The sequence below is a fragment of the Salmo salar genome, chromosome ssa06, assembly GCF_905237065.1.
Source record: "Salmo salar chromosome ssa06, Ssal_v3.1, whole genome shotgun sequence".
In the NCBI taxonomy this organism is placed as follows: domain Eukaryota; kingdom Metazoa; phylum Chordata; class Actinopteri; order Salmoniformes; family Salmonidae; genus Salmo; species Salmo salar.
In genome coordinates, this window is record NC_059447.1 from 80,514,501 (window position 1) to 80,533,194 (window position 18,694).

General features: G+C 42.2%; 1 protein-coding gene across 3 annotated transcripts in view; it reads left to right on the forward strand.

Moving 5' to 3' along the window:
• LOC106608151 (4-galactosyl-N-acetylglucosaminide 3-alpha-L-fucosyltransferase 9) overlaps nt 1-15,725 on the forward strand; it is an 18,707-nt gene extending 2,982 nt beyond the window's left edge. For 2 of the 3 annotated variants that reach the window (XM_014205912.2, XM_045721057.1), the window contains exon 2: nt 14,236-15,725. In XM_014205912.2, the coding sequence (XP_014061387.2) occupies nt 14,244-15,362 (1,119 nt within the window). In that variant the 5' untranslated portion in view covers nt 14,236-14,243 and the 3' untranslated portion in view covers nt 15,363-15,725. Of the gene's footprint in view, nt 1-798; nt 977-14,235 lie in introns of those variants that run through there. The other variant, XM_045721058.1, reaches the window with a different exon arrangement.
• Nucleotides 15,726-18,694: the final 2,969 nt, after the last annotated feature.

Genomic DNA, 18,694 nt, shown 5'->3' on the forward strand with positions numbered 1-18,694 from the left:
CCTGTTTGGTTTGCATCGTTAGCGACACCTGAAAACAGGTGACATGCTAGAGGGCTACCTCGTTATCTCCCTTACTCCCCTGTACTAACATGCTAGAGACAGTATGTGTCCTAGCCGTTGGAGAGACTCCCTCAAACAGGTGACACACAGAGTAGGGGTTGGAAGAGCCTCCCCCCCAAGGGCTACGGTACTATTTATCCCGAAGTTATGGATCTGACTTTGCCGTCTTCCCTTACCTCCCCTGTCTTAACCTATCCGAGGTAGTCACTCTCAGCCGGACCAGGGTTTCGTTCGACCTGAAGGCACCTTTTGCTCCAGTTTGTTGTTATGTTAGGGCCACCTGCAAGTAGGTGACACAATGTATGGTTTGGGGTCGCCCGTATTCGACTTCACATTATTTTGGGAAGCATAGACCCCCAATGTCCTGGGCTAAGGACTCCTTAAGAGTCATAGTTACTCCTGCCGTTTACCCGCGCTTCATTGAATTTCTTCACTTTGACATTTAGAGCACTGGGCAGAAATCACATTGCGTCAACACCCACCTTGGGCCTTCGATGCTTTGTTTTAATTAAACAGTAAGATTCCCCTGGTCCGCAACAGTTCTAAGTCAGCTGCTATGTGTCGCGCGAACGGGCCGGCGTGTGCCGTAGCTGGGGAGATCCACGAGAAGGGGCAGGGCGCGTGTCCAGAGTCGCCGCCAACCGCCGGACCCCACCGGTCCGCCGACAGACACCCTGACAAACCTCCACACAAAGCCCCTTGCGAGACCACGAGATTGTCCGCACAACGAACTTCCAATGGTGGCGAAGGAGTGACTCTCTCGGGCGAACCCATTCCAGGGCGCCCTGCCCTTCACAAAGAAAATAGAACTCTCCCCGGGGCTCCCGCCAGCTTCTCCGGGATCGGTTGTGTTTCTGCACTGGACACCTCACGGCACCCGTCTCCGCCAGTCCGTGGACATTCTGAAAGTAGTGAGGTCAGTAGGTCACATGACCAAGGAGCTATTGAAATTAGAAAGTTGGAAAAATTCATGTAAAACCATGTGAGATGAAAATGGACAAACTAAATGGTGTGCAATGCGAGTGTACATTCTGAACCTTGTTTGAGGTCAGTAGGTCACATGACCAAGGAGCTATTGAAATTCGAATGTAAAAAAAAAAAGTTTGTACTTTGGTTACGCTCCCTAATTCAACTAGGAATACCAAATGCTGCTCACTTCTCCACATGTTTATTATCTTTGGAAAGTGAATTCATGTCCAAGTTGTGAAAATAAGTCCTGTGCAATTTTCCCAAAATCATGACACTTATTTGCAGTCTCTGGTTTGAGGGCTATTAAGATTTGAAAGCGTGAATATCCGTCGACTAGCCAACCTGAAACTGTCTTTACCTCGTTTGAAAAGTACTGCTTATATTTTTTGAATTAGTCCATTCTATAGTCAGAGCATTAACTTTTCAACTGTGCTCCAAATCGGCACATTGGTCTAGTTATCTAAGGGGATTGAATGCATGTTTCAAAGAAACGCCCCTCAAGATTAGAGTGGAGCTGAATGGAGCGAGAGAATGTTCTCCGCTGAGTTTATAAAACTGTAAAAAAAAAAAGAAAAGAAAAGAGGAGCACGGTAGTGCTGTTTTATGTACAATGTTAACACAATTAGTGCTGTTACTCCCGTCCCTATTGCAGACATTTGACAGCATGTACTAAAGTTGATTTAATCCACACTTGCATTAGTCCCTTCGTTTGGTGATTGGCATTTAGGAAGCAACAACGAAAGGCGGCAGACAGACCTACAATATGTTTTAGCAGGGAAGTTTGGTAGGGTGACCTGATTTGTAACTATTCAAATAATTGTGAACTAAAAAGTGTAAGCTTGATTCTAGGGAGGGAGGGGGGGCAGGCAATGAATAGAAGAAGAATTTGGTTAGGGTGTAGGGGCAGATTTGAAATCTTGTCTAAAGGAGACTTATCTATTTACTTAATTTAGTCTTAATAACAGTGGAACTATTCTCATTAACAATGGGCTAATATAGAGGGTAATTACTGTGCTTGTCAGAAAGAACACTACTGTTATTCCCCACACTTATTTTATTATTCCACTTCTTCCCAATTTTGCCACTAATCACATTTGAAATCTGATGATTTGATTTAACCTTTATTTAACTAGGCATGTCAGTTAAGAACAAATTGTTATCATGGCGGCCTAAACACACATCACGACAAGAGACACCACAATACTACATAGAGAGACCTAAGACGACAACATAGCATGGCAGCAACACAACATGGTGTTGGACACTAAGAAAGCGTTGTTGTAGAGCATTTATCACAATCCGGGGAGGGGTATAAGACTAGCATTTGCATATGAATGGATGAGAGAGCTTCCTACTGCCTGAGCTATGTTGATGTAAATTGAGGAGAGCGTGGGGCCTAGGATCGAGCCTTGGGATACTCCCTTTGTGACAGGCAGTGGCTGAGACAGCAGATGTTCTGACTTTATACACTGCACTCTTCCAGGGCAACCTTAAAAAAAGAAAGGGTCTAAACCATCTGACCCAGATGTTTTTTGGGGGTGAAGTTTAAGGAGCTCCTTTAGCACCTCGGACTCAGTGACCGCCTGCAGGGAGAAACTTTGTAGGGGAAAAAGAGGGAGGAGCATCAGGGCTATTTGCATTAGAAGGGGTGGGAGATGAGGAAATGTTGGACGGGCAAGGAGGCATGGCTGAGTTAATGAAGTAGTGATTTAAAGAGCTCAGCCATGTGTTCCTTGTCAGTAACAACCACATCATTAGGGGACATGGGCAGCTTTGAGGAGGAGGGTTTATTCTCCAGGTTTTTAACCTCCAGAACTTCTTGGAGAACTGCTCCTTAAAGTAACTAACTTTGACCTTCCGGAAAGCCTGAGTGCACTTTTTTTCATTCGACTGAACGTGAGCCAGTCAGCCTGATTATGCGTGTGCCCGAGCCTTTTGCCAAATGGAATTCTGGAGTGGAGTAACTCTGACAGATCAGTCAAACCAGGGGCTGAACCTGTATTTAATTCTCGTTTTCGTTATGGGGGCTTGTTTAACAATACCACTGAAAATATCAAAAAAGAAGGTCCAAGCATCTTCAACAGAGGGGATCAAGCTGATTCTATACCATTTTACAGAGGCCAGTTCATGAAGGAAGGCTTGCTCGTTAGTTTTTTAGCAAGAGTCTATGACAAATCAGGACAGGTCGTTTCACTGAGCAGCCATCACGAACAGAGGCTGCAAAACAGTGATCACTAATGACATTACAGAAAACACAAGACTGATACCTATCAGGATTATTTGTGAGGATAACATTAGAGTTGCCTTTTCTGGGTGTTTGGAGTCATACCTAGTCGGGTTGGTAATAATCTGAGAAAGATTTAGGGAGTCCCATTGCTTTAGGACTTGTTCAGGGGGTTTAAGAATGTCTTAGTTTAGGTCACCTCGCAGGACAAATTCAGACTTAGTGTAAGGGGCCAGGAGAGAGCTTAGGGCAGGTAGGGTACAGGCCGGTGCTGATGGAGGACGATGGCACCCAGCAACAGTCAACAAAGAGCTATTTGAAAGTAAAATGTTTAAAACCAGCAAATCAAATTGTTTGGGGACAGACTTGGAGACAACTGAGCACTGAAGGTGTTTCTTGGTAAAGATTGCCACTTCACCACCTATGGAAGATCTGTCTTTTCAAAACAATTTGAACCAGAAAGGTTAACATCAGTGTTCAAAACACTCTTTCTTAACCACGTCTCAGTAATGATCAACACATCTGGATTGGAGCTGTGGACCCACACTTTCAAATGATACATTTTAGGTAATAAGCTTCTAGTGTTAACATGCAGAAAACCCAAGCTTTTACGAGAGCAGAAATCAGTGAAGCAGATATCAGAGCACAAGTCAGAATTGGGGCTAGCAACAGTTGATGGGCCAGGTTGTACATGCACATTTCCAGATATAATCAGTAGTACAACCAGGGCACGGCAGAGGACAGGGAGAGCGCTGCAGTGTTGATTTGACATTTTAATGTGCATCAGATGGCAACAAGATCATACTGTACAGCAATTTCATCAGGTAACATGAATACAAAGCCGGTGAGAGGTGGTTAGAATAGGATGGTAGGCCAAGAGTCCATGTAACCAATAGAGTCGGGGTCCCGAGTGTGGGAACAAACAGTCTGTCCCACGGTTTGGTAAACAAGCAAGTTCATAGTCACACAGGAGTCATGAGGCCATTGTAAGTTCAAAGCGTCACTAGCCCCAACAGTGCGTGTGTGCTGGAGGTGAGCGAAAGCTCGGGAGTGTGGCGGGGGTACCTGTACCAGACAAGGGGAGACAGGGCAGACGGTCAACAGATTGCCAGGTGGAATCCAAGCAGCAGTGCAGCAGGCAATGGGAGTAGGTTACGCCCACTTGGGACAAGCTTTTTTCGGGAGGCAGATTCCTTGTAGAAGATCCCAGCTAGCTAGCTATCGTAGCTAGCAAGCCTCTGTCAAATATTTTTTTTCCCATGTGGAAAAGGTCGTTAGCTAGCTATATCTCTTCAGTTTTGGCGACTGGTCCTTTACGACGTTCAACCAAAGTTGTCCTGTGGCTGTTTATAATTTGGAGAATGCCGGGGGGGTGTGTGTGTATGTGTGTCTGAAACAGTCGTTCAAACAGGCGTCACACACACACACACACACACACACGGTATCCCCAAAGCAACACCAATCTAACGGCCATTGTGCGTTGTCAGGCTGCGAAGAGGCGTGGAGTTGCCTGCAGACACGGTGCCCTTCGAATTCGCTACAATGTTATTCTCAATCCCCTGCATATGCCAACACTGCATAGTATATTTTAGAGTAACAGCTAGGCCAGCGGCCTATATGTCGTAATGGCATGGTGTTTTATGTAGGCTACACTTCCAATGACGTAGCCTCATAGGCCTATGCTTATTACTCGAGTTGCCTCTTCTCCCACAGACTCTTGCGTAAAACCCCAGCTTCATTGTTCAACCCTCCCGCAGCCGTTGGATAGGCCTATAATTTACTTTCACTTACCGACTAACATACGATTGAGTACCCTAACCTGTAGGCTAATCTAGTGTGCCGCTATAGATTTATAATGGGCTGCAAAATAGCGGTGGTGTAGCGAATTTGGAGAGCAGCTTGACATGGGACATACACGCTCATAGCCTCTGGTCTCCAGGATCCCAAGAGAATTTGTTTTATTGGGTGTGCTCACATAGCCAACTAGCCTATAGTCGTTAGAAGGATAGTTGCCGTAAGGGGGAAATAATACTGTTAGTAAAGCACCATGGATAAAGTTGTTAATAGTTGCCATTGTGCACATATTTATTTGCAAGGTGTTTGCCTAGGCTACGTAGCAGAACGTTGTAGCAGATGACAGGGACTCGACCACACTTCTCTTCGTATTCCGTGACCAGTGCCAATAACTTTTTTTTTGGTGCTCATAAGGCACCATGGCCGTTTAGTAAATGCCTATAATCTGAAATTGTCAGGGGGAAATTTGGCATGCGAGTTATTAACTCATTCCATTGGTTAGCGTAGGTACGCAATGATGCCTGTTTGAACCAGTATTAGATTGATGGCCATTTTTGTTTTTGACCCTACTTTTTACTACCCACACACACCTGCATACACACATAACCTGCTATCTCTACCTACACTAGATATACAAAAGTATGTGGACACACCTTCCAATTAGTGGATTTGGCTATTTCAGCCACACCCGTTGCTGACAGGTGTATAAAATCGAGCACACAGCCATGCAATCTCCATAGACAAACATTGGCAGTAGAATGGCCTTACTGAAGAGCTCAGTGACTTTCAACGTGGCACCGTCATAGGATGCCACCTAATCAGTTCGTCAAATTTCTGCACTGCTAGAGCTGCCCCGCTCAACGGTAAGTGCTGTTATTGTGAAGTGGAAACGTCTAGGTGCAACAACTGCTCAGCCGCGAAGTGCTAGACCACACAAGCTCAGAGAATGGGACTGCCGCGTGCTGTAGCACGTACAAATCGTCTGTTATTGGTTGCAACATTCAATACCGAGTTCCAAACAGCCTCTGAAGGCAACGTCAGCACATGAGCTTCAGGAAATGGGTTTCGATGGCTGAGCAGACGCACACAATCCTAAATTCACCATGTCAAATCAAATTTTATTGGTCACATACCTGTGTTTAGCAGATGTTATTGTGGGTATAGCGAAATGCTTGTGCTTCTAGCTCCGAAAGTGCAGTAATATCGAACAGTTTCACAACATATACACGGAAATATATGTATTAGAGGTCGACCGATTATGATTTTAACGCCGATACCGACTATTGGAGGACCAAAAAAAGCCAATACCGATTAATCGGCTGTTTTTGTTTTTGGTGTAATAATGACAATTACAACAATACTGAATGAACACTTATTTTAACTTAATATAATACATAAATACTATCAATTTAGCCTCAAATAAATAATGAAACATGTTCAATTTGGTTTAAATAATGCAAAAACAAAGTGTTGGAGAAGGTAAAAGTGCAATATGTGCCATGTAAAAAAGCTAACGTTTAAGTTCCTTGCTCAGAACATCTAAAAGCTGGTGGTTCCTTTTAACATGAGTCTTCAATATTCCCAGGGAAGAAGTTTTAGGTTGTAGTTATTATAGGACTATTTCTCTCTGTAAGATTTGTATTTCATATACCTTTGACTATTGGATGTTCTTATAGGCACTTTAGTATTGCCAGTGTAACAGTAGCTTCCGTCCCTCTCCTCGCTCCTACCTGGGCTTGAACCAGGAACACATCGACAACAGCCACCCTCGAAGCAGCATTACCCATGTAGAGCAAGGGGAACAACCACTCCCAAGTCTCAGAGTGAGTGACATTTGAAACGCTATTAGGGCGCTAACTAGCTAGCCATTTCACATCGGTTACACCAGCCTAATCTCAGGGGTTGATAGGCTTGAAGTCATAAACAGCGCAATGCTTGAAGAATTGTGGAGAGTTGCTGGCAAACGCACAAAGGTGCTGTTTGAATGAATGCTTACGAGCCTGCTGCTCCCTACCACCGCTCAGTCAGACTGCTATATCAAATCATAGACTTAATTATAACATAATAACACACAGAAATACGAGCCTTTGGTCATTAATATGGTCGAATCCAGAAACTATCATTTCGAAAACGAAACGTTTATTATTTCAGTGAAATACAGAACCGTTCCGTATTTTATCTAACGGGTGGCATCCCTAAGTCTAAATATTCCTGTTACATTGCACAACCTTCAATGTTATGTCATAATTATGTACAATTCTGGAAAATTAATTACGGCCTTTGTTAGGAATAAATGGACTTCACGCAGTTCGCAATGAGCCAGGCGGCCCAAACTGCTGTATATACCCTGACTGCTTGCACGGAATGCAAGAGGAGTGACACAACTTCCCTAGTTATAAGAAATTCATGTTAGCAGGCAATATTAACTAAATATGCAGGTTTAAAAATATATACTTGTGTATTGATTTTAAAGAAAGGCATTGATGTTTATGGTTAGGTACATTGGTGCAACGATAGTGCTTTTTTCGCAAATGCGCTTGTCGAAGTAGGCTGTGATTCGATGAGAAATGAACAGGCACCGCATCGATTATATGCAACGCAGGACACGTTAGATAACTACACATGGTTGATGATATTACTAGTTTAACTAGTGATTATGTTAAGATTGATAGTTTTTTACAAGATAAGTTTAATGCTAGCTAGCAACTTACCTTGGCTTCTTGCTGCCCTCACGTAACAGGTAGTCAGTCTGCCACGCAGGCTCCTCGTGGAGTGCAATGTTAGGCAGGTGGTTAGAGAGTTGGACTAGTAACCGGAAGGTTGCAAAAACGAATCCCTGAGGTGACAAAGTACAAATCTGTTGTTCTGCCCCTGAACAAGGCAGTTAACCCCCGTTCCTAGACCGTCATTGAAAATAAGAATGTGTATTTAATCTGACTTGCCAGGTTAAATAAAGGTGTAAAAAAACCAAAAAAACAAACGGCAAATACCGATTTGTTATAAAAACCTGAAATTGGCCACTCCGATTAATCGGTCGACCTCTAATATATATATGCATACTGTGTGTGTCAGAGCGGCATTGGACTAAGATAGTGGCATAGTATAGAGTACAGTGTATATACATATAAAATGGGTAATGCAATTTTACAACAATTAAAGTGACTAAGATAGTGTGGAGTGCAGTTTACATACACTTAGGTTGGAGTCATTAAAACTCATTTTTCAACCACTCTACAAATTTCTTGTTAACAAACTATAGTTTTGGCAAGTCGGTTAGGACATCTACTTTGTGCATGACACAAGTAATTTTTCCAACGATTGTTTACGGACAGATTATTTCACTTATAATTCATTGTATCACAATTCCAGTGGGTCAGAAGTTTACATGCACTCAGTTGACTGTGCCTTTAAACAGCTTGGAAAATTCCTGAAAATGATGTCATGGCTTTAGAAGCTTCTGATAGGCTAATTGACATCATTTGAGTCAATTGGAGGTGTACCTGTGGATGTATTTCAAGGCCTACCTTCAAACTCAGTGCCTCTTTGCTTGACATCATGGGGAAATCAAAAGAAACCAGCCAAGACCTCAGAAAAAAATTGTAGACCTCCACAATTCTGGTTCATCCTTGGGAGCAATTTCCAAACGCCTGAAGGTACCATGTTCCTCTGTACAAACAATTAGTACGCAAGTATAAACACCATGGGACCACGCAGCCGTCATACCGCTCAGGAAGGAGACGCATTCTGTCACCTAGAGATGAACGTACTTTGGTGCAAAAAGTGCAAATCAATCCCAGATCAACAGCAAAGGACCTTGTGAAGATGCTGGAGGAAACGGGTACAAAATAATCTATATCCACAGAAAAACGAGTTCTATATCAATATAACCTGAAAGGCCGCTCAGCAAGGAAGAAGCCACTGCTCCAAAACCTCCATAAAAAGCCAGACTACGGTTTGCAACTGCACATGGGGACAAAGATTGTACTTTTTGGAGAAAGGTCCTCTGGTCTGATGAAACAAAAATATAACTTTTTGGCCATAATGACCATCGTTATGTTTGGAGGAAAAAGGGGGATGCTTGCAAGCCGAAGAACAGCATCCCAACCGTGAAGCATGCGGGTAACCGCATCATGTTGTGGGGGTGCTTTGCTGCTGGAGGGACTGGTGCATTTCACAAAATAGATGGCATCACGAGGAAGGAAAACGATGTGGATATATTGAAGCAACATCTCAAGACATCAGTCAGGAAGTTAAAGCTTGGTCGCAAATGGGTCTTCCAAATGGACAATGACCCCAAGCATACTTCCAAAGTTGTGGAAAAATGGCTTAAGGACAACAAAGTCAAGGTATTGGAGTGGCCATCACAAAGGCCTGACCTCAATCCTGTAGAAAATGTGTGGGCAGAACTGAAAAAGTCTGTGCGAGCAAGGAGGCCTACAGGCCTGACTCTGTTAAACCAGCTCTGTCAGGAGGAATGGGACAAAATTCACCCAACTTATTGTGGAAGGCTACCCGTAACATTTGACCCAAGTTTAACAATTTCAAGGCAATGCTACCAAATACAAATTGAGTGTATGTAAACTTCTGACCCACTGAGAATGTGACGAAAGAAATAAAAGCTGAAATAAATCATTCTCTGTACTATTATTCTGACATTTCACATTCTTAAAATAAAGTGGTGATCCTAACTGACCTAAGTCAGGGAATTATTGCTAGGATTAAATGTCAGGAATTGTGAAACTGAGTTTAAATGTATTTGGCTAAGGTGTATGTAAACTTCCGACTTCAACTGTATGACATGAGTAATACTAGATACGGAACCTTATTAAAGTGGCTAGTGATCCATTTCTAAAATTGGCCAGTGATTCCTAATCTATGTCTATAGCTAGCTACCTTTGATATGCTAGTGATGGCTGTTTAGCAGTCTGATGGCCTTGTGATAGAAGCTGTTTTTCAGTCTCTCAGTCCCAGCTTTGATGCGCCTGTACTGACCTCAACCTTCTGGATGATAGCGGGGTGAACAGGCAGTGGCTCGGGTGGTTGATGATCTTTTTGGCCTTCCTATGGCATCGGGTGCTGTAGGTGTCCAGGAGGGCGGAAAGTTTCCCCCCTGGTAATATGTTGGGCAGACTGCTCCACCCTCTGCTGTTGCACCTTCTTCACCACACTGTCTCTGTGGGTGGACCATTTCAGTTTCAGTGATGTGTACACCATGGAACTTGAAGCTTTCCACCTTCTCCACTGCGGTCCCATCGATGTGGATGGGGGGTGCTCCCTCTGCTGTTTCCTGAAGTCCACGATCAGCTCCTTTGTTTTGTTGATGTTGAGTGAGAGGTTATTTTCCTGACACCACACTCCCAGAGCCCTCACCTCCTCCCTGTAGGCTGCCTCATCGTTGTTGGTAATCAAGCCTACTACTGTAGTGCCATCTGCAAACTTGATGATTGAGTTGGAGACGTGCATGGCCATGCAGACATGGGTGAACAGGGAGTACAGAAGGGGGCTGAGCACACGCGCTTGTGGGGCCCCAGTGTTTAGGATCAGCGAAGAGCTGTTGTTTCCTACCTTCACCATCTGGGGGTGACCGTCAGGAAGTCCAGGACCCAGTTGCACAGGGTGAGGTTCAGACCCAGGGCCTCGAGCTTGGAGGGTACTATGGTGTTGAATGCTGAGCTATAGTCAATAAACACTTATATTTCATAGGTATGGCTCTTGTCCAGATGGGACAGGGCAGTGTGGTGGAGGTTGCATGGTGTCTGGATCTATTGGGGCGGTAAGCAAATTGAAGTGGGTCTAGGGTGGCAGATAAGGTGGCGGTGATATGATCCTTGACTAGTCTCTCAAAGCACTTTATGATGAGATGTGAGTGCTACGGGGCGATAGTCATTTATTTCAATTACCTTTGCTTTCTTAGGTACAGGGACTGATGGCCTTGACTTTTTTTATTTTTTTTCCAAACCTCCATAAATCACTAAGGCCATCTTGAAGCAATGCCAAGCGTTGGCTGGATTGGTGTAAAGCTCACCGCCATTGGACTCTGGAGCAGTGGAAACACATTCTGAGTGATAACTCAAGCTTCACCATCTGGCAGTCTGACGGACGCATCTGGGTGCATAGTGCCAATTTTAAAGTTTGGTGGAGGAGTAATGGTCTGGGGCTGTTTTTCATGTTTTGGGCTAGGCCCCTTAGTTCCAGTGACGGGAAATCTCTTTACACTACAGCATACAGAGACATTTGAGATGATTCTGTGCTTCTAACTTTGTGGCAACAGTTTGGGGAATGCCCTTTCCTGTCTCAAGATGACAATGCCCCTGTGCACAAAGCGAGGCCCATACAGAAATGGTTTGTCGAGATTGGTGTGGAAGAACTTGACTGGCCTGCCCCGAGCACTGCCCTCAAGCCCATTTGAACACCTTTGGGATGAATTGGAATGCAGACTGCAAACCAGGCCTAATCGCCCGACCTCATTAATGCTCTTGTGGCTGAATGGAAGCAAGTCCCCGCAGCAAGGTTCCAACATCTAGTGGAAAGCCTTCCCAGAAGAGTGGAGGCTGTTACAGCAGCAAAGGGGCCACCAACTCCATATTAATGCCCATGATTTTGGAATGAGATGTTTGACGGGCAGGTGTCCACATACACTACATAACCAAAAGTATGTGACCACAGTTCCTCGTTCTGAAAACAATCTGTGACAATATTTTCCAGGTCCTAATACTTATAATATTATGTGCTAAAAGATCAAGGAATTCCTTACTAAAGCCAATTCTAAAGTATAGTTTCACCAGGTCATCTAACTCGGGCATTTCAATGGTGGCACGCACAGCAACAGGGAGCCATGGAGACGTTCCCTTAACCATATCCCCTACATTAATATTGAAATACTGTATAACTGACACTTTATTATAAAAATGTTTACTTTCGTCTCAAAAAATAGATATTGCCACTGCTCAATATTGCCACTATTCACAAAAAAACATTTATTCACTTGGCCCTTATACTCTTCTGTAATGTTTGGTGGTTGTGGCTTTAATCAATGAGGGACATATTTAAAGGGCAGCGGTGCATTTTGAGCACAACTGGTCATTCAGTAAATCACAGTTTCTGTTTTTACTGAACGCAGACCAGGGCCTGGTTTCCCAAAAACATCTTAAGGCTAAGTTCATCGTTAGAACCTTCGTAAGAGCATCTTTAAATTCCCAAGCCATTTCCCAAAACAGCCTTTTATTAACGTTGCACTTGAAATCGCTCATAATCTAACTCCTGCCTCAGACCACTTGTAGAACAGCTAACGCCTCAATTACACCGACAGTGAAAATTGAATTTTGGTCCACCAGAAGTACATTCATTTCCAATGAAACGCTGCTTTTGCCTTGCAGCATTGCAGAGGCAGTTGCAGTGCGTTCTGTGTGGTGCATACATTGGATTTATCGAACATGCCTCAACTGTATGCTTGACAGAAGTGGTATAAGAAGGTGAATGTTGAACTATTGTTGCACAAATATCCAGATATCTGCCAACCGTTTTGTGAAAGAACACTGTCGGTGTGATCGAGGTGTAAGTGTCTTATACCACTGTTTGCCCTCCTGTGTCACTTTACACACACACACACACACACACACACCTCTGCTAAACATAGAATGAAGATGTTTATCTGTCTCTGACCTCTGAAAACTTCATTGTTGAATATAAAGCCTAAAAAGTTTGCAATGTTATAAACAAGCGAAGCAAGGATGCTTTTAAAAAAACAAATTAAAACCAAGATGTATGAATTATATGATAGATTATTAGGCTAAATATTGACATCACTTTCTCATGTATGTGCAATCGATAGACCTACCTAGTATTAAGCCATTAGGCTACATCAGTTGCTTCAATATTCGTATTTATTAGGCCAGCTATAATCTACTATTATCTAAAAGCCCACACATTTCACAGTAGCCTAACCAATCATCTACAGGTCAACATATTAGATCTATGGCAACGTCACTTCACTTGCTACTTCATGGTTCATTATTTTAATTGTAGAATCTGTAGGCCTACTTGACGCTTAATTCCTGCCTTTCATTAGGCTACAAGGATTTGAGCAATTGCGAAAACCATTGTCGTCATAACCTATTTTTAGGTCACATTGATATTTTCTATAGCAAAAGAGGGAATGAGCGACTTCGGCTTTACTTGTTTTTGGTCAAAGTTTACATGCACTGAATTATGCACAATTTTACATACTATTGTGTATGCAATGTTTGAGTATGAGAGAACACAGAATATGTAACACATGGCAAACATACAGTATAATATAAACACTTAAATGCATAATAGGCTACACAACATTATTATTTTTTTGGATAGCCATAGATCATTTAAGAGCTACAATGAGCTCTTTAGCCTATATTCTAGAATACTTTTCAGCAAAAGAAAATATCAATGTGACCTAAAACCGGGCCTAGGTTGGTAAAGTAAGAGGGTATGAGATCACTTGTTTTAAAGTATACCTCACTCACCATTGTCAAAAAAATATGAATATATTTCCAACAGGTTGTGCTGAAATAAACTTGAACAAAATCCTGAGGTAGCCAGGTAGACATTTCTTTGTCGTTTCTATTTCCAATCAGAATTTGACTGAATAGTTATTACTTTTTTTGCCATATTAAGATCACTTTATTGATGAATTGCACACAAGGTCCAACTGAAATTTGACCTCCACTTTTAACCTAACCCCTCCAAAATATGTGTGTGTGTTTTGGAGAGGTGTGGGGGGGGCTGCCACACTGGGTGCCTGGGGAGTTGTTGTCATGGGGGGTTAAGTGCCTTGCTTACGGGCACAACGGCAGGCAATGGCATCTAGGATTTGATACCAGCAATCCTCCGGTTGCCAGCTCACTTACTGCCAGATTTTAACCGTCAGACACGGAATTGGTCCAGGATTGCCTCTAACCGTTAGGCTACCTGCCGCTCCTGGGTATTAGCTCTTTATCGCTTTTATGAGAGAGTTGTCTTTCGGGCACAGGATGAGGGCAAATATATTAAATGTTAAATATAATATATGTGTTTAATCTGCACCAGCTTATTTTCTTTTACTTTGTCTGTACACACAAGCTGTTTAATAAGCTGTTTAATAAGTTAAACTTCTTAATTTAGTTGCATTTCTTTGTGTGAATGTAATAATGTTTCTCTTTTGCTCTTTACAGGAGCCAAAATGCTGTCTAGTACATTCCTTACTGGACCTTTGCGTATCATCTTGGTGGGGATCCTTGGTCTAGGAGGATTTCTGACGCTGTTTGTAATGTACTATCAATCAGCTCCATCTCAGATCTGCCCTCCCCAACCTGCTTTGCCACGTCATTACTCAAAGCCACCTGAGAACAGCTCCTTGTCTAAGAAGCAGCCAGAACCAGACAAGCCCATCATGCTGTTGTGGTTCTGGCCTGAAAACCGCAGGTTTGATTTTAGCGATTGCACCACTTTCTTCAACATTGATGGCTGCCAACTGACAGATGACCGGTCTCTGTACAACAAGGCAGACGGGGTGCTCATCTTTCACAAATCCATCAAACATGATTTATCCAACTTGCCTCCATCACCTCGACCACCATTCCAGAAGTGGATCTGGTACCATGTGGAATCACCTACAAACACAATTAGGATACCTGGTCTAGAGAACCTTTTCAACTTGACCTTGAGTTATAGGGAAGACGCAGACATCCCTGTACGTTGGCGCTTAACTGCAAGGAAAGGCCTGGGTGAGGACTTTGTGCTGCCCAGGAAGGATAAATTAGTTTGCTGGATTGTGAGTAACAATAACCCTGAAACTGGAACAGCAGTAAGGGCTAACTATTACAGAGAACTTGTCAAACATATTAAGGTGGATCTCTTTGGAAAAGCCTTTGCAAGATTCTTGAGATATGAGGACTACTACTCAACACTCTCCAGCTGTAAGTTCTACCTCTCCTTTGAGAACTCAGTCCACAGAGACTACATCACTGAGAAGCTAAACGGACCACTTGCGGCAGGAACTGTGCCAGTAGTATTGGGCCCACCGAGACAGAACTATGAGGACTTTGTCCCGGGAGATTCCTTCATCCATGTCAATGACTTTCCCAATGCAAAAGCCCTGGCTGAATTCCTGCTGAAGTTGGACAAGGATGATGAGGCATATCTGCGCTACTTTCAGTGGCATGAACACTTTTCTGCTCAGCGACATCTGGTTCAACTGAGTCAAGAGTTCATCCAAGCTATTTGTTATGCCTGTGACCATGTAGGAAAACATAAGGAGTACAGGGTTGTTCACGATATTTACAAATGGTATTTTGGTTAATCAGTCACTTACACCCTCTTCCGTGTATGTCTATTACCACCATATTATCCTGTCAATGTACCATGTTCCAGGGTGGAATTTGGTCACATCCAGCAACCCACCATAGCAATGTTCTCACAGTGCCTTGATGACCTATTACCTGTGTACACACTACCTGTAGGAGAAGTGTACCTGGATGTGGACCTGTTGTAGCTAGGTTTTTAAGTGCCCGTTGTAAAAATGACACCCGGAACCATTCAAAATCTTATGCAACATCAACCTCTGAGTTCTTTCCTGTCTGAAATACTACTTGTTTGTTTTATATCTTTTACACACTTTTTGAGCTGAAATAATTATGTAATAAAGTGATCAATGTAATGAAAATTGTCCATGAAATGAGACAGTTACACATCATGGAGACTTGAAACTGAGTTTGGCTTGAAGAGCAGCAGCAGTGTACTGTAAAACATCCTATAAATGCTATGCCTCTTTTTCTAGGTTGTAAAGGTTGGTACCCCTGGAGGGAAATGGTGTTTATTTTTTATATTTATATAAATATATATTTTAACTAGGCAAGTCAGTTAAGAACAAACTCTTATTTACAATGACGGCCTACCGGGGAACAGTGGGTTAACTGCCTTGTTCAGGGTCAGAACAACAGATTTTTACCTTGTCAGCTCAGGGATTTGATCCAGCAAACTTTAAGTTACTGAAGGTGTTTAAGTTACTGAAGGTGTTTAAGTTACTGAAGGTGTTTATCTCAATGTCTTATTTCTGGTTAACAATTGACTTTTTACAGCAGTAGGCTAAATCGGGGTCAAAGAGTGGATCTTGGTAGTCTTAAACAAATCTACTGTGAAACAAAAGTCTACACCTCACACATATGGTTATGGGCTTTAAAATAAAGACACCTGTGCCATGTCAGACATGCATCATAGAAGACTGAAATATAACAACTGTTTGGCAAAGCCACACTGGATATTCTACGTGTAAAAAAAAAACGTTTAAGAAAAATATTAATAACATTCCACCCATGAGGGCAATTTGGTCATTTGACTGCAGGAAAGGCATTGCTGTGATTGTTTCTATTTGAATGTTTTCATTAAAAAATAAACAGCGTCTAAGCAAAGAGCAGTGACGTAAAGTACTTAAGTAGAAATACTTTAAAGTACTACTTAAGTAGTTTTGGGGTGTCTGTACCTTATGTTGTGGAAAATTGCAAGATTATGTTATAATGCTTGTATTGTGTTATAATGGTTGTAATATTCGACAGAATAGAGTATTCTGTTAACTATTGTGTGTGTGTTCTACTGAGGATGGGCCTCTATGAGATAGCACTGACAGAGGAGATTTACGATGTCTTTGGGTAATAAAGCCTAAAGGGCATTCCAGATAACATGGAGCTAATGGTTCTGTTCTATACCATACCAGGGAGAGAAGGTTCCAGTTTGGAGTAGGAGGACCAGACACTGGTCTATACAATGACAACTGTTGACACAGCAGTTGCTGTCTGCTATGTTTTATAGATATCTTTCATACAAAACTTAACCTTGTGACCCATTCTATGTATCTGTGGTTCGTCATGTACTTTGAGAGGGGTGTATCTTGGCTATAAAAGATCTTTGTACTTTTGTGTTGACACTTTCAATGGTTCATTAGAGATTAGCGCATCATTGAAAGTCAACGTGCTATTGCAAAGCTCTTATTATTAAATATGTAGTTTAAGTATAACTGAAACTCAAAAGTACTCGTTGCATTTTGAATGGCTAGCATGACATAAATGGTCCAGTTCACACACTTATCAAGAGAACATCACTGGTCATCCATATTGCCTTTTGATCTTGCGAACTAACTAAAGGCATGCTTCGTTTGTAAATGATGTGTGCCCCTGGTTATCTGTAAATAAAAAATGGTGCCATCTGATTTGTTTAATATAGGGAATTTGAAATGATTTACACATTTACTTTCAATACTTAAGTATATTTTAGCAGTTACATTTATTTTTGATACTTAAGTATATTTAAAACCAAATACTTGATTAGAAATATTAAAGTAGTATTTTACTGGGTGACTTTCACTTTTATTTGAGTAATTTTTTATTAAGGTATCTTTACTTTGACTCAAGTATGACAATTGGGTACTTTTTCCACCACTGGCAAAGAGCAATTTCTCAAATAATTTTGCTGGGAGTGGGGAAGGCAAAATTGATAACGATCTGTTATTGGCAGAGCGGGTTGGAACCCTTGGAACCCATTTTACGTGCCCCCAACCGATTTCTATATTTTTTTTCTTGTTTATTTGCGTTTAACCTCTAGGGTAGGGGGCAGTATTTGCACGGCCGGATAAAAAACGTACCCGATTTAATCTGGTTATTACTACTGCCCAGAAACTAGAATATGCATATAATTGTTTGATTTGGATAGAAAACACCCTAAAGTTTCTAAAACTGTTTGAATGGTGTCTGTGAGTATAACAGAACTCATATGGCAGGCAAAAACCTGAGAAGATTCCTTACAGGAAATGCCCTCTCTGACCATTTCTTGGCCTTCTACACTCTCTTTATTGAAAACTGAGGATCTCTGCTGTAACGTGACACTTCCTACGGCTCCCATAGGCTCTCAGAAGGCGGCAGAACGTTGAATGATGACTTTGCAGGCCATGGCTGAAAAACAGTAGCGCATTTGGATAGTGGTCGATCAGAGAACAATGAGACTGGGGGCGCGTGCACGAGATGACTCCATGTTTTAATTTTTTCGTCTTTGAACGAAAACAGGGTTTCCCGGTCGGAATATTATCGCTTTTTTACGAGAAAAATCGCATAAAAATTGATTTTAAACAGCGTTTGACATGCTTCGAAGTACGGTAATGGAATATTTATAATTTTTTTGTCACGAAACGCGTCGGGCGCGTCACCCTTCGGATAGTGTCTTGAACGCACGAACAAAACAGAGGACATTTGAACATAACTATGGATTATTTTGAACCAAACCAACATTTGTTATTGAAGTAGAAGTCCTGGGAGTGCATTCTGACGAAGAACAGCAAAGGTAATCCAATTTTTCTTATAGTAAATCTGAGTTTGGTGAGGGCCAAACTTGGTGGGTGTCAAAATAGCTAGCCCGTGATGGCGAGCTATCTACTCAGAATATTGCAAAATGTGCTTTTGCAGAAAAGCTATTTTAAAATCGGACACCGCGATTGCATAAAGGAGTTCTGTATCTATAATTCTTAAAATAATTTGTTTTTTTTGTGAACGTTTAGCGTGAGTAATTTAGTAAATTCACTGGAAGTTTGCGGTGGGTATGCTAGTTCTGAACGTCACATGCTAATGTAAAAAGCTGGTTTTTGATATA